This window comes from Mobula hypostoma, chromosome 5 (genome assembly GCF_963921235.1).
Source record: "Mobula hypostoma chromosome 5, sMobHyp1.1, whole genome shotgun sequence".
NCBI classification, from domain to species: Eukaryota; Metazoa; Chordata; class Chondrichthyes; order Myliobatiformes; family Myliobatidae; genus Mobula; species Mobula hypostoma.
The window spans coordinates 8,822,068-8,833,511 of record NC_086101.1 but is presented as its reverse complement, the minus strand read 5'-3'; the positions used below and the strand labels follow the sequence as shown (position 1 = coordinate 8,833,511).

General features: G+C 46.3%; 1 protein-coding gene across 1 annotated transcript; it reads left to right on the top strand.

Moving 5' to 3' along the window:
• The first annotated feature begins 2,927 nt into the window (after positions 1–2,927).
• On the top strand, positions 2,928–11,152 carry LOC134346560 (nuclear factor 7, brain-like). The gene is made up of 6 exons (XM_063047978.1): positions 2,928–3,356; positions 3,435–3,530; positions 3,949–4,182; positions 4,875–4,897; positions 4,994–5,112; positions 10,513–11,152. The coding sequence occupies exons 1-6, from the start codon at positions 2,946–2,948 to the stop codon at positions 11,043–11,045; spliced, it is 1,416 nt and encodes a 471-aa protein (XP_062904048.1). The 5' UTR covers positions 2,928–2,945; the 3' UTR covers positions 11,046–11,152.
• Positions 11,153–11,444: the final 292 nt, after the last annotated feature.

Below are 11,444 nucleotides of genomic sequence, written 5' to 3'. Positions count from 1 at the left end.
CCTCCAATCCGAATGTACTCCCTCCGCCATGACCCTCTGCTTTCTGCAGGCAAGCCAATTCTGAATCCACCTGGCCAAACTTCCCTCGATCCCATGCTTTCTGACTTTCTGAATAAGCCTACCGTGTGGAACCTTGTCAAATGCCTTACTAAATTCCAAGTAGATCACATCCACTGCACTACCCTCATCTATATGCCTGGTCAACTCCTCAAAGAACTCTATCAGGCTTGTTAGACGCAATCTGCAGTTCACAAAGCCATGCTGACTGTCCCTGATCAGACCATGATTCTCTAAATGCCCATAGATCCTATCTCTAAGAATCTTTTCCAACAGCTTTCCCACCACAGACGTAAGGCTCACTGGTATATAATTACCCGGACTATCCTTACTACCTTTTTTGAACAAGAGGACAACATTCGCCTCCCTCCAATCCTCGGGTAACATTCCCGTGGACAACGAGGACATAAAGATCCTAGCCAGAGGCTCAGCAATCTCTTCCCTCGCCTCATGGAGCAGCCTGGGGAATAGTCCATCAGGCCCCGGGGACTTATCTGTCCTAATGTATTTTAACAACTCCAACACCTCTTCTCCCTTAATATCAACATGCTCCAGAACATCAACCTCTCTCATATTGTCCTCACCATCATCAAGTTCCCTCTCATTGGTGAATACCGAAGAGAAGTATTCATTGAGGAATTCGCTCATTTCCACAGCCACCAGGCACATCTTCCCACCTTTATCTCTGACCGGTCCTATCTTCACTCCTGTCATCCTTTTGTTCTTCACATAATTGAAGAATGCCTTGGGGTTTTCTTTTACCCTAATCTCCAAGAACTTTTCATGCCCCCTTCTTGCTCTTCTCAACCCCTTCTTAACCTCCTTTCTTGCTACCCTGTATTCCTCAATAGACCCATCTGATCCTTTCTTCCTAAACCTCATGTATGCTGCCTTCTTCCTCCTGACTAGATTTTCCACCTCAATTGTCACCCATGGTTCCTTCACCCTACCATTCTTTATCTTCGTCACCAGGACAAATTTATCCCTAACATCCTACAAGAGATCTCTAAACATCGACCACATGTCCATAGTTCATTTCCCTGCAAAAATATCATCCCAATTCAGACCAGTAATTTCTAGCCTTATAGCCTCATAATTTTCCCTTCCCCAATTAAAACTTTTCCTGTCCTCTCTGATTCTATCCTTTCCCATGATAATGTTATAGGCCAGGGAGCGGTGGTTACTGTCCCCCAGATGCTCACCCACTGAGAGATCTGTGACCTGACCCGGTTCATTACCTAGTACTAGATCTAGTATGGCATTCCCCCTAGTCGGCATGTCAACATACTGTGACAAGGCTCCGTCCTGGACACACTTAACAAACTCTGCCCCGTCTAAACCATTGGAACTAATCAGGTGCCAATCAATATTAGGGATGCTAAAGTCATCCACGATAACAACCTTGTTACTTTTGCACCTTTCCAAGATCTGCCTGCCAATCTGCTCCTCAGTATCTCGGCTGCTACCAGGGGTCCTATAGAATACTCCCAGTGGAGTAACTGCTCCCTTCCAGTTCCTGACTTCTACCCATACTGACTCAAAAGAGGATCCTGCTACATTACCCACCCTTTCTGTCGCTGTAAAAGTATCTCTGACCAGTAATGCTACCCCTCCTCCCCTCCCCCCCCCATCCCTTTTAAAGCTCTGAAATCCAGGAATATTGAGAATCCATTCCTGCCCTGGTGCCAGCCAAGTCTCTATAATGGTCACTACATCATAATTCCATGTATGTATCCAAGCTCTCAGTTCATCACCTTTGTTCCTGATGCTTCTTGCATTGAAGTACACACATTTCAGCCCTTCTACCTTACTACCTTTGCGCCCTTTATTCTGTTTCTCTTTCCTCAAAGCCTCTTTATATTTTATACATGGCTTTACTCCATGCACTATACTTGCAGTTCTCGCATGACCTTTATCCTCCTCGACCTCACTATCTGCTCTAACACTCTGGTTCCCCTCCCCCTGAAAATCTAGTTTAAACCCCCAGGAGCAGCACTAGAAAAACTTCCCGCAAGGATGTTACTCATCCTGCAGTTCAGGTGCAACCCGTCCCGTCGAAACAGGTCCCACCTTCCGTGGAACAAGGCCCAATTGTCCAGAAACATGAAGCCCTCCCTCCTGCACCAACTAGGTGGCCGATGGAAAACACCCACCAGTGACTTTTCCCTTCAACATTCTGCTCCGTTGATCTTAGTCATAGTCATACTTTATTGATCCCGGGGAAAATTGGTTTTCGTTACAGTTGCACCATAAATAATAAATAGTAATAAAACCATAAATAATTAAATAGTAATATGTAAATTATGCTAGTAAATAATTCCAGGACCAGCCTATTGGCTCAAGGTGTCTGACCCTCCAAGGGAGGAGTTGTAAAGTTTGATGGTCACAGGCAGGAATGACTTCCTATGACGCTCTGTGTTGCATCTCGGTGGAATGAGTCTCTGGCTGAATGTACTCCTGTGCCCACCTTAGATCTTATATCGATTCTCACAATCGCCCTGATCTCATCCCTAATCAAAAGCGCCTCCCCACCTCCTCTGCCTTCCTGTCTATCTTTCCGTATTACCTGATACCCTTGGATATTTAATTCCCAGTCATCTCCACCTTGCAAGCATGTTTCTGTAATGGCCACGAAAACATATTTTTAGGACTTGTCCCTTCAGTTCTGCCGTAGACTGAACCAAGCTCTCCTCTCCGGCTTTATCTATGTTAGACTTGTTTAATGTGTTTCTGATCCCTGCTGTGGAAATGAACACGATTCACGCTCACTGAAAAGGAACATTCATTCCCGAGACGGCAGCGCCCCTAGTGGACAATCGCGGTACCGCAGGCGTTCAGCAGCTCCCGAAAGTGAAAGGATCCTGAACCAGGAAGTACCGAGAGTTAAAATGGCTTCGAAAGAACAGGTCGAGAGTTGGACCGAGGAGGTAATTTGTCCCATCTGCCTGGATTTCTTCACCGAGCCGGTTATATTGGACTGTGGACACAACTTCTGCCGCTCCTGTATCACACGGTGTTGGGAAAGGGAGGAGAGAAACTCCTGCCCGGAATGTAGAGAGGAGTTTACAGACCGCACCTTCAAAGTCAATCGGGCCTTAGCAAATCTGTCTGAGAAAGCTCGAAAACTAAACCTGAACCCGAAAGAGAAGGAAAGTAAACTTCACTGCGAGAAACATGAGGAAGAACTGAAGCTGTTTTGTGAGACGGACAAGACACTGATCTGCCTGATCTGTGCGACTGCGCGGGAACACAAGTCTCACAACTTCATGCCGGTTAACGAAGCCGTTGAAATCTACAAGGTAAAACTAACCAGGTTTTGATCAGTTGTTTACTTAGTTGCATGTTTTGGTCTAATGTCTTTACTCTCTGATTCCCAGGGTCGGGTTCAATCTTCCTTAGACTCTCTCTCTAAAAAGAAATCAGACTTCGAGGAAATGGAGCAACAACAGAAAGAGAAGATTTCTGGAGTTCGGGTGAGGCTTCCAGAGCAGAATTTACAAATTCGCTGTGTAGTTTTGTTCCCTTTAATGCAGAATAGCAGAGTACCGCAGCTCCAGTAACCTGTGATAGATCCTGACCCCTGGAGCTGTCTGCGTGGAGTTTGCATGTTCTCTCCGTAACTAGTACCTTCCTTTAGCCGACATTGCATGGTTGAACGGTAAAGTGGCTACTGTAATTAACCTTGTGATTGTGAGTGGGCTGTGAATCAGGTCGGAGTTAGTGGGTCAGAGACGGAGTATATGTTTCAGGGAGACGTGGGGGTATGTGATGGAGGGGATTGTTCTGAGAGCCATCAGAGACGTTAATGGGCTGAATGGTTACCTTTCATGTCAGAAAGAAATACAGAAAATAGCCTCAAGTAGTAAACTAGCCTCTCCTTTCATTTGGCAGGAACAGACACACAGCCTTCAGTCCCAGATCACATCCCATTTTGCTGAACTGCGCCGGGTTCTCACTGAGAAAGAGCAGCACGCACTCCGAGATCTCAGGGAAGAAGAGGAGAGGATTCTGAATCCAATGGAGAAAAATCTTCAAGAGATTCAAGAGAATTTAAATTCTATTCAGGAGGAAATCTCAAAGTTACAGGAACAGATGGATCAACAAGACAGTGTGATATTTCTCATGGTGAGAGATTTCAGTTTGCTTCTGTAAAAGTGCCCAGTCACAAAATGATGTATTTTATCATTGATACTGTTGCTGGAAACTGATTTCCACCATTATTGTTAATTGTCTTAATTGTTTAGAATTGTGATTGTCCGAAACTGGCCTCCCACAACATCTGTACATGACAGGACAGTCTGCAACCTTCTCGGGAATGAGTTACTCTGATCAGAGCACTGAGCTGGTGATCGTTTCTGTGATTCTCACATACAATAACCCCTGATACTCAGAGTAACACCCAGTTACAGTCACAGGCTGTGAGTGTGTTTCTGATATTATCTTCACCACATTTTTTGTGGGATTTTGTGGGACTTTTGGTCTGACATAAGGATAAATATTTTCTCCACTCCCACCCCATCAAATCCATTCGGAATGTTAAATTCCTCCATCTGATCATCCCTGACATCGTATCCAGATAAAAATGCACAACTTGTCCAGTCTCTCCTGTAAGTTCCATCCTCACAGTTATGGTATAATTTTCATAAACATTCCTTGTACTTTCTCCCGCGGTTCTGTGTCCCTTTTTCCCCGTGTGTGTCAGTGGGAGTAAGTGGGGATTTTCAGCAGTTTGTAATAACTTGTCTCAGATTCCTGCGGTCGGGATGCCAATGGTCAGTCTCAGTCAACTGAAATCTGTGTTTTTTTTTTAATTTCAGGAGGAAGCTCGTCGGAAGAGGAGGTAGGACATGGTCTTTACTGAAACTCTGTATGGATTTGTAAAATAGTTCAAATATCACTGATGTTCAGTTTATATCTACCTGTATAATATTTACAGGATCGGTGATGAAGAACGGACATTGTCAGTGACAGATGGTGCCCTACTGGTTGAAAAATTCTATCACCCCTATTTGTTCGACGCAGCATTGGGAGAACCGTTGGACGGCATTAAGCGAGGTAAAACATACAGATTCATTCTGGCACCAACCCCACCTGCTGGGACACATCACAGCCACATGGTCAGCTGGAGATGCCAGGCCCTTGAACACACCAAACCAGGGGCAAAATACAACCAATTCACTGGTCTGTTAGGTGAATCATTGCATCCTGATCCCATTTGCACTGGACAAACAAGCCAATGCATCAGTTTGAATCCTGACATGGTAGCTCTGGAATTAATATTCCATTAATGACATTAAAGGGGATAAAATCTGGTATCACTGCGGTGAAAGGGATTGCAGACTCTGATTAACTCAGCTCTGCCCCCTGCTGTACTCGCCAGTCTCACTGTTGTTATCACACCACCACATCGAAGACTGAGCCCAGACACACCAAGCAGCATTAACACTGGTTAACACAGCATAACTGGTCTGGCAAATCTCCCTCACACACATTCACAAGAAGGTTTAGCAGACTGTAGTCAGAACCTCAGCAGTGCACATTGTTATTCCCCTCAGTAACCTGGAAACTATTCTCTTCAGACACAGTAATATATTTATAATATCCAAATGCAACATCGGAATGGGACACATTGTCAGAGACACAGACACATTTCCATGTGTTTGTCCCTTATCCTTCTAAACATTGCCTATCGTGGTACCTGTCTAAATTAATTTTATAATATTTTAATTATACCTGTTTATACGGCTTCCTTTGGCAGCAAATTCCACTTGTACCCACTTCCCTCACAGTGAGAAAGTTGATATTTTGGGCTGTGATCCTTCTTCAGGACTGAAATTGAAGGGGGGAGATGCCAGAATAAAAAGGTGGGGAGAGGGGAGTGAGGCTAGCTAGAAGGTGATAGGTGAAGCCAGCAGGGTGGGAAAGCTAAAGGGCTGGAGAAGAAGGAATCTGATCAGAGAGGAGAGTGGACCATAAGAGAAAGGGAAGGAGGAGGTGACCCAGGGAGTAGTGATAGAGAAGTGAGAAGAGGTTAAAGGCCAGAGTGGGGAATAGAAGAAGAGGGGAGGAGATGAGAAAAATTTTACATGAAGAAGAAATCAATATTCATGCCATCAGGTCACAGGCTACCCAGGCAGAATATAAGGTGTTGCTCCTCCATCCTGAGGTTGGCCTCATCTTGGCGCAAGAGACGGCCATGGACCGACGTTTTGGAATGGGAATTAAAATGTTTGGCCACTGAGAAGTTCCCCTTTGGGCAGATAGAGTGGAACCTCCTTTACTGATAAGATTCCAGCACAGGTCGGCCTTTATGCTCCTGTTTTTCACCCTCTCACAGCTGCCTCCCACCTTCCAATCTACCAACCTTCCCTGCAAACTCACTCCGACTAGCAATCAAAATTTTCATTGTGTTGGTCTCCACCTGTCATTACTTCCCAGGGTCTCCCAATTCCACAGTCCACACTCCCCACCCTTCCACTACCTGGAGAAACCTGCCTGCCATCTTTCACCAATCCTCAGTCCATATTCACTTCAGACTCCTGTCTCATCACTCCCCTTCTCCTCTGCTCAATCTACACCCCTCATAAACTTATATATTTCTGTCAGATCACCTCACAGTCCATTTACCTGCATTTGGCCCATATCCTTCTAAATCTTCCCTGACATCAATTCTCTGTCCCAGTCCTCAACTCCTGTGCCAATTCCACGGGGCTCTCAACTCTCCTGTGTTACAGCAAGATCAACCTCATTTTCCACCACATTACAGAAGCAAATGTGCTGCAGATCCTAAAATACAGAAAGGTCGATAAATCTCCAGGTCCTGATCAAGTGTAGCCCAGGACTTTGTGGGAAGCTCAGGAGGAAAGTGAGGAGCACAGTTTGGAGATATGTGTGTCATCGTTAACTGTGGGTGAGGGGCCAGAAGAATGGAGGGAGACTAATGTTGAACATTTATTGAAGATCGACTGTAGGGAAAAGCCGGGGAAGTACAGACCGGTGAGCCTAACGTCAGTGGAGGGAACATTAATGGAGGGGATTCTGAGAGACAGGATCTACATTCATTTGGAAAGGCGAGGACTAATCAGGGATACCCAGTTTGGTTTTCTGCATGGACGGTACGGTAGCATAGTGGTTAGCACAACACTTTACAGTACCAGTGACCTGGGTTCATGTCCCGTCACTGCCTGTAAGGAGTTTGTACGTTGCCCATGACCACGTGGGTTTCTTCCAGGTGCTCCGGTTTCACAGTCCAAACCCGTACTCTTTGGCAGGTTAATTGGTCATTGTAACTTGTCCCATGGTCAGGCTCGGATTAAATCAGGGGTTTCTGGGTGGTGGGGGTCATTGTAACTTGTCCCATGGTCAGGCTCGGTAAATCAGGGGTTGCTGGGTGATGGGGGTCAAAGGGCCGGAAGGGCCTATTCCGTGCTGTATCTCAATAAATAAATTACAGCTGATGAAAGTGCGGTAGACATCGTCTCCATGGAGTTTAGCGAGGGATTTGACAAGGTAGCAGAGAGTTAGATCACATGGGATACAGTACGATCTGGAATAGGATACAGAATTGGCTGGGTGGAGTCCTGTGACCAGCGGTTGTGCTGCAGGGATCGGTGCTGGGTCCACTGCTTTTCATCTTTCATATGAATGATTTGGAGAGAACGTAGGTGACGTGTTTAGTAGGTTTGTGAAGGACTCTAAAATTGGTGGTTTCACGGACAGTGAAGGGTTATTTATTTAATTAGATACAGTGTGAAACAGACCGTCCCAGACCAATGACCTGCTCCACCCAGCAGCCCAACTATTTAAAACTAGCCTAATCACGGGGCAATGTACAATGACCATTTAACCTACAAACCGTCATGTCTTTGTACGAGCGTGACAGAGTGATAGAAACTAACAGTACAGGCCCTTCAGCCCACCTGGTCTGTACCAAAACATTTAAACTACCTGTTCCCATCGACCTGCATTTAAACTACCTGCTCCCATCGTCCTCCAACTCCTACCATCCATGTACCTGTCCAAACTTCTCTTCAATGTTTAAATCGAGCTTGCATGTACCACTTGGACTGGCTGCTTGTTCACACTCTCACAACCCTCTGAATGAAGCAGTTTCCCCTCATGTTCCTCTTAAACTTTTCATCTTTCACCCTTAACCCATGACCTCTGGTTGTAATCCCACCCAACCTCTGTGGAAAAAGCCTTCTTGCATTTACCCTACCCATACCCCTCATAATTTTGTATACCTCTATCAAATCTCCCCTCAGTCTTCTATGTTACAAGGAATAAAGTCCTAAACTATTCAATCTTTCCTTATGCCTCAGGTCCTCCAGTCCTAGCTACATCCCTGTAAATTTTCTCTGTACTCTTTCAATCTTGTTTACATCTTTCCTTTAGGTAGGTGACCAAAACTGTACACAATATCGCAAATTAGGCCTCACCAGGTCTCATACAACTTCAACATAACATCCCATCTCCTGTATTCAATACATTGATTTATGAAGCCCAATGTGACAAAAGCTTTTTTTTTCAACATTATCTACCTCTAACACTACTTTCAATGTATTATGGACCTGTGTACCCAGATCTGCTGTGGAACAGAGCCTTAGTGCCCGAACATTCACTGTGTAAGACCTACACTGGGGTCCTACCAAAGTGCAACAGCTCACACTTGTCTGCATTAAATACCAGCTGACACTTTTCAGCCCATTTTTCCAGCTGCTCCAGATCCCACTGCAAGTAATGATGGTCTTCCTCACTGTCCACTCCTCCCCAATCTGAGGGATGAATCGAGAGCACCCAGAGGAAAGGCATGAGGTCTCGGGGAGACCGTACAAACTCCTTACAGATGGTGTCCGAATTGATCTCTGAACTCCAGAACTCCCCATGGTGCAACAGTATTGTGTTATCCACTACATAACCCTGTTGCTCATGCTTTATCCAAGATTACAATGAGATCTTAATTAATTCGGTCTCTGGGCCATTGGATGGAAATTGATTTTAATTCAGAGATGAGGGTGTTGCATTTTCAAAGGCAAACCAAGACAGGACTAACACAGGAATCAGTGAGGCCCCAGGAGAATGTTGTGGAACAGACAGACCAGGAGGTGATTGTCTTTAACAGCCAGAATATTGAGTACAGGAGCTGGGACCTCATGTTATGAGTGTACAAGACATTGGTAAGGCCACATTTGGAGCAGAATAACACACACAAACTGCTGGAGGAACTCAGCAGATCAGGCAGCATCTATGGAAATGAATAAACTCTCAATGATTTGGTCCAAGGTTTTGTGTGTGTTGCTTTGGATTTCCAGCATCCGCAGACTTTCTTGTCTTTATGATTTGGATCTGGTTACCTTTCCACAAGAAGGATGTCATTAAACTGAGAGGGTATGAAACAGATTTACAAGGATGTTACTGAGACTGGAGGGTTTGGGTTATAAGGAGAGGCTGGATATTTGGGGACTTTTTTCCTGGAGCTCAGGAGGCTGCCAAACGAAACCGTAGAGATGGATACAGTTCAATGATTTAAAAGACATCTGGATGGGTACGTGGGTGGGAAAGTGTTAAAGGAATAATGGGCAAATACAGGCAAATGGAACTAGTTCATTAAAGTGAGTTGGTCAGCACGAATGAATTCTGCCTTCCGTCCTCTTTAAATAGAATATAGAACATAGAATGGTACAGCACAGTACAGGCCCTTCGACCCCCACAATGTTGGGCCGACCCTCAAACCCTGCCTCCCGTATAAGCCCCCACATAAATTCCTCCATATACTTGTCTAGTAGTCTCTTAAACTTCACTAGTGTATCTGCCTCCACCACCGACTCAGGCAGTGTATTCCACGTACCAACCACTCTCTGAGTAAAAGACCTTCCTCTAATAACCCCCTTGAACTTCCCACCACTTACCTTAAAGCTATGTCCTCCTGTATTGAGCAGTGGTGCCCTGGGGAAGAGGCGCTGGCTATCCACTCTATCTATTCCTCTTATTACCTTATACACCTCTATCATGTCTCCTCTCAACCTCCTTCTCTCCAAAGAATAAAGCCCTAGCTCCCGTGCCTCCAGTGTTCACTCACCCCATCCTCATCTTGATCCAGTTGTTGTTGCGCCCCCTTCCTCATACCCGAGTACACTGCTATCTCCCGTCTTTCTTTCCAATCTTGAGGAAAGGTCTCGGCTTGAAACCTTCCTTAATTCATGCTGTTTGATCCGCTGAGATCCTCCAGAATTTTGTGTGTGTTAATCAAGAAGAGTCCTCTCTCCGTGTCGAGGAAAAATCTCGGGAAGATGCTGGTTGTCCATCCGCTGTGGTTGGGCAAAACCCCGGGAAAGGGTCCTGTCGGCCATCCGACTGTGCCCGAGCCCCATCGGTCTTTCCGCCGGTCCCGGGGCCGCGCTGCCCGAGTCTCCCCCGATCCCCGGGGACTCTCTAATTCTCTGCTTCTCCCCCCAGTCTCTGTCACCCTGGATGTGGAAACGGCGCATCCGGAGCTCGAGGTGTCTGAGGATCGGAAGAGTGTGAGACGGACCGGGACCCAGAGGGATCTCCCTGACACCGGGAAGAGGTTCACAGGCCGGGCTTGTGTGCTGGGATCGGAGGGGTTCACATCGGGGAGACATTACTGGGAGGTGGAGGTGACGGGGAACTGGTGCTGGTGTCTGGGAGTCGCCGCAGAGTCGGTGGAGAGGAAGGGAAAGTTCAAAGTGAGTCCGAGGCTCGGATTCTGGACCATCGCGCGGGTTAATGACAAGATGTGGGTTTACAACACCCCTCGATCCCGTCTCCCTGCCGGTCCCATCCCCGGGAGGGTGGAAGTTTATCTCAGTTACGAGTCCGGGACACTTTCATTTTACAACACGGAGACCAAGTCCCATCTCCACACCTTCACTGGGAACAAATTCACCGGGAAACTTTATCCTTTCTTCTGGACTTGGAATGAAAACCAGTGGCTGAGAATCTGCTCCGGTTCCGCTCCGGGTCTGTAAAGGGGTCGGGTCCGGGACCGGCGTCAGGAGTAAGTCAGTGTAAATATAAATGTGCGCAGAGTGAAATAAACACGATGTGAGAATTATTGATCCATTAATTTTATCTCGTTCACCGCATCCGTCTACCGGGTCTGACAGGGTAACTGGGACAAGTGCTGGTGGTGCTGACTGGGAGAGGAAAGTCGGGTTGAATCTTGGTAACACGGGACATATTGTGTTGGTAACATGCAAATCGCCGGAGACTCACGGCGTGTCAGATAACATCTGTGGAAGAAAATAGACAGGTGATGGGTGGATCCAGGTGAGGGGTAATAGATGAGGGAGGGGTGGAAATGTGTCAGATACGAGGAGATGAGAGGTGTCAGTGACAAAGGGTGAAGAATTGGGAATTTGACATGA

Bases quoted from the DNA above. Each gene is read 5' to 3' on its own strand.
- LOC134346560 (XM_063047978.1), top strand. From the start codon at position 2,946: ATGGCTTCGAAAGAACAGGTCGAGAGTTGGACCGAGGAGGTAATTTGT. The intron at 3,357-3,434 runs GTAAAACTAACC...TCTGATTCCCAG, and splicing joins AAGCCGTTGAAATCTACAAG to GGTCGGGTTCAATCTTCCTT. The intron at 4,183-4,874 runs GTGAGAGATTTC...TTTTAATTTCAG, and splicing joins ACAGTGTGATATTTCTCATG to GAGGAAGCTCGTCGGAAGAG.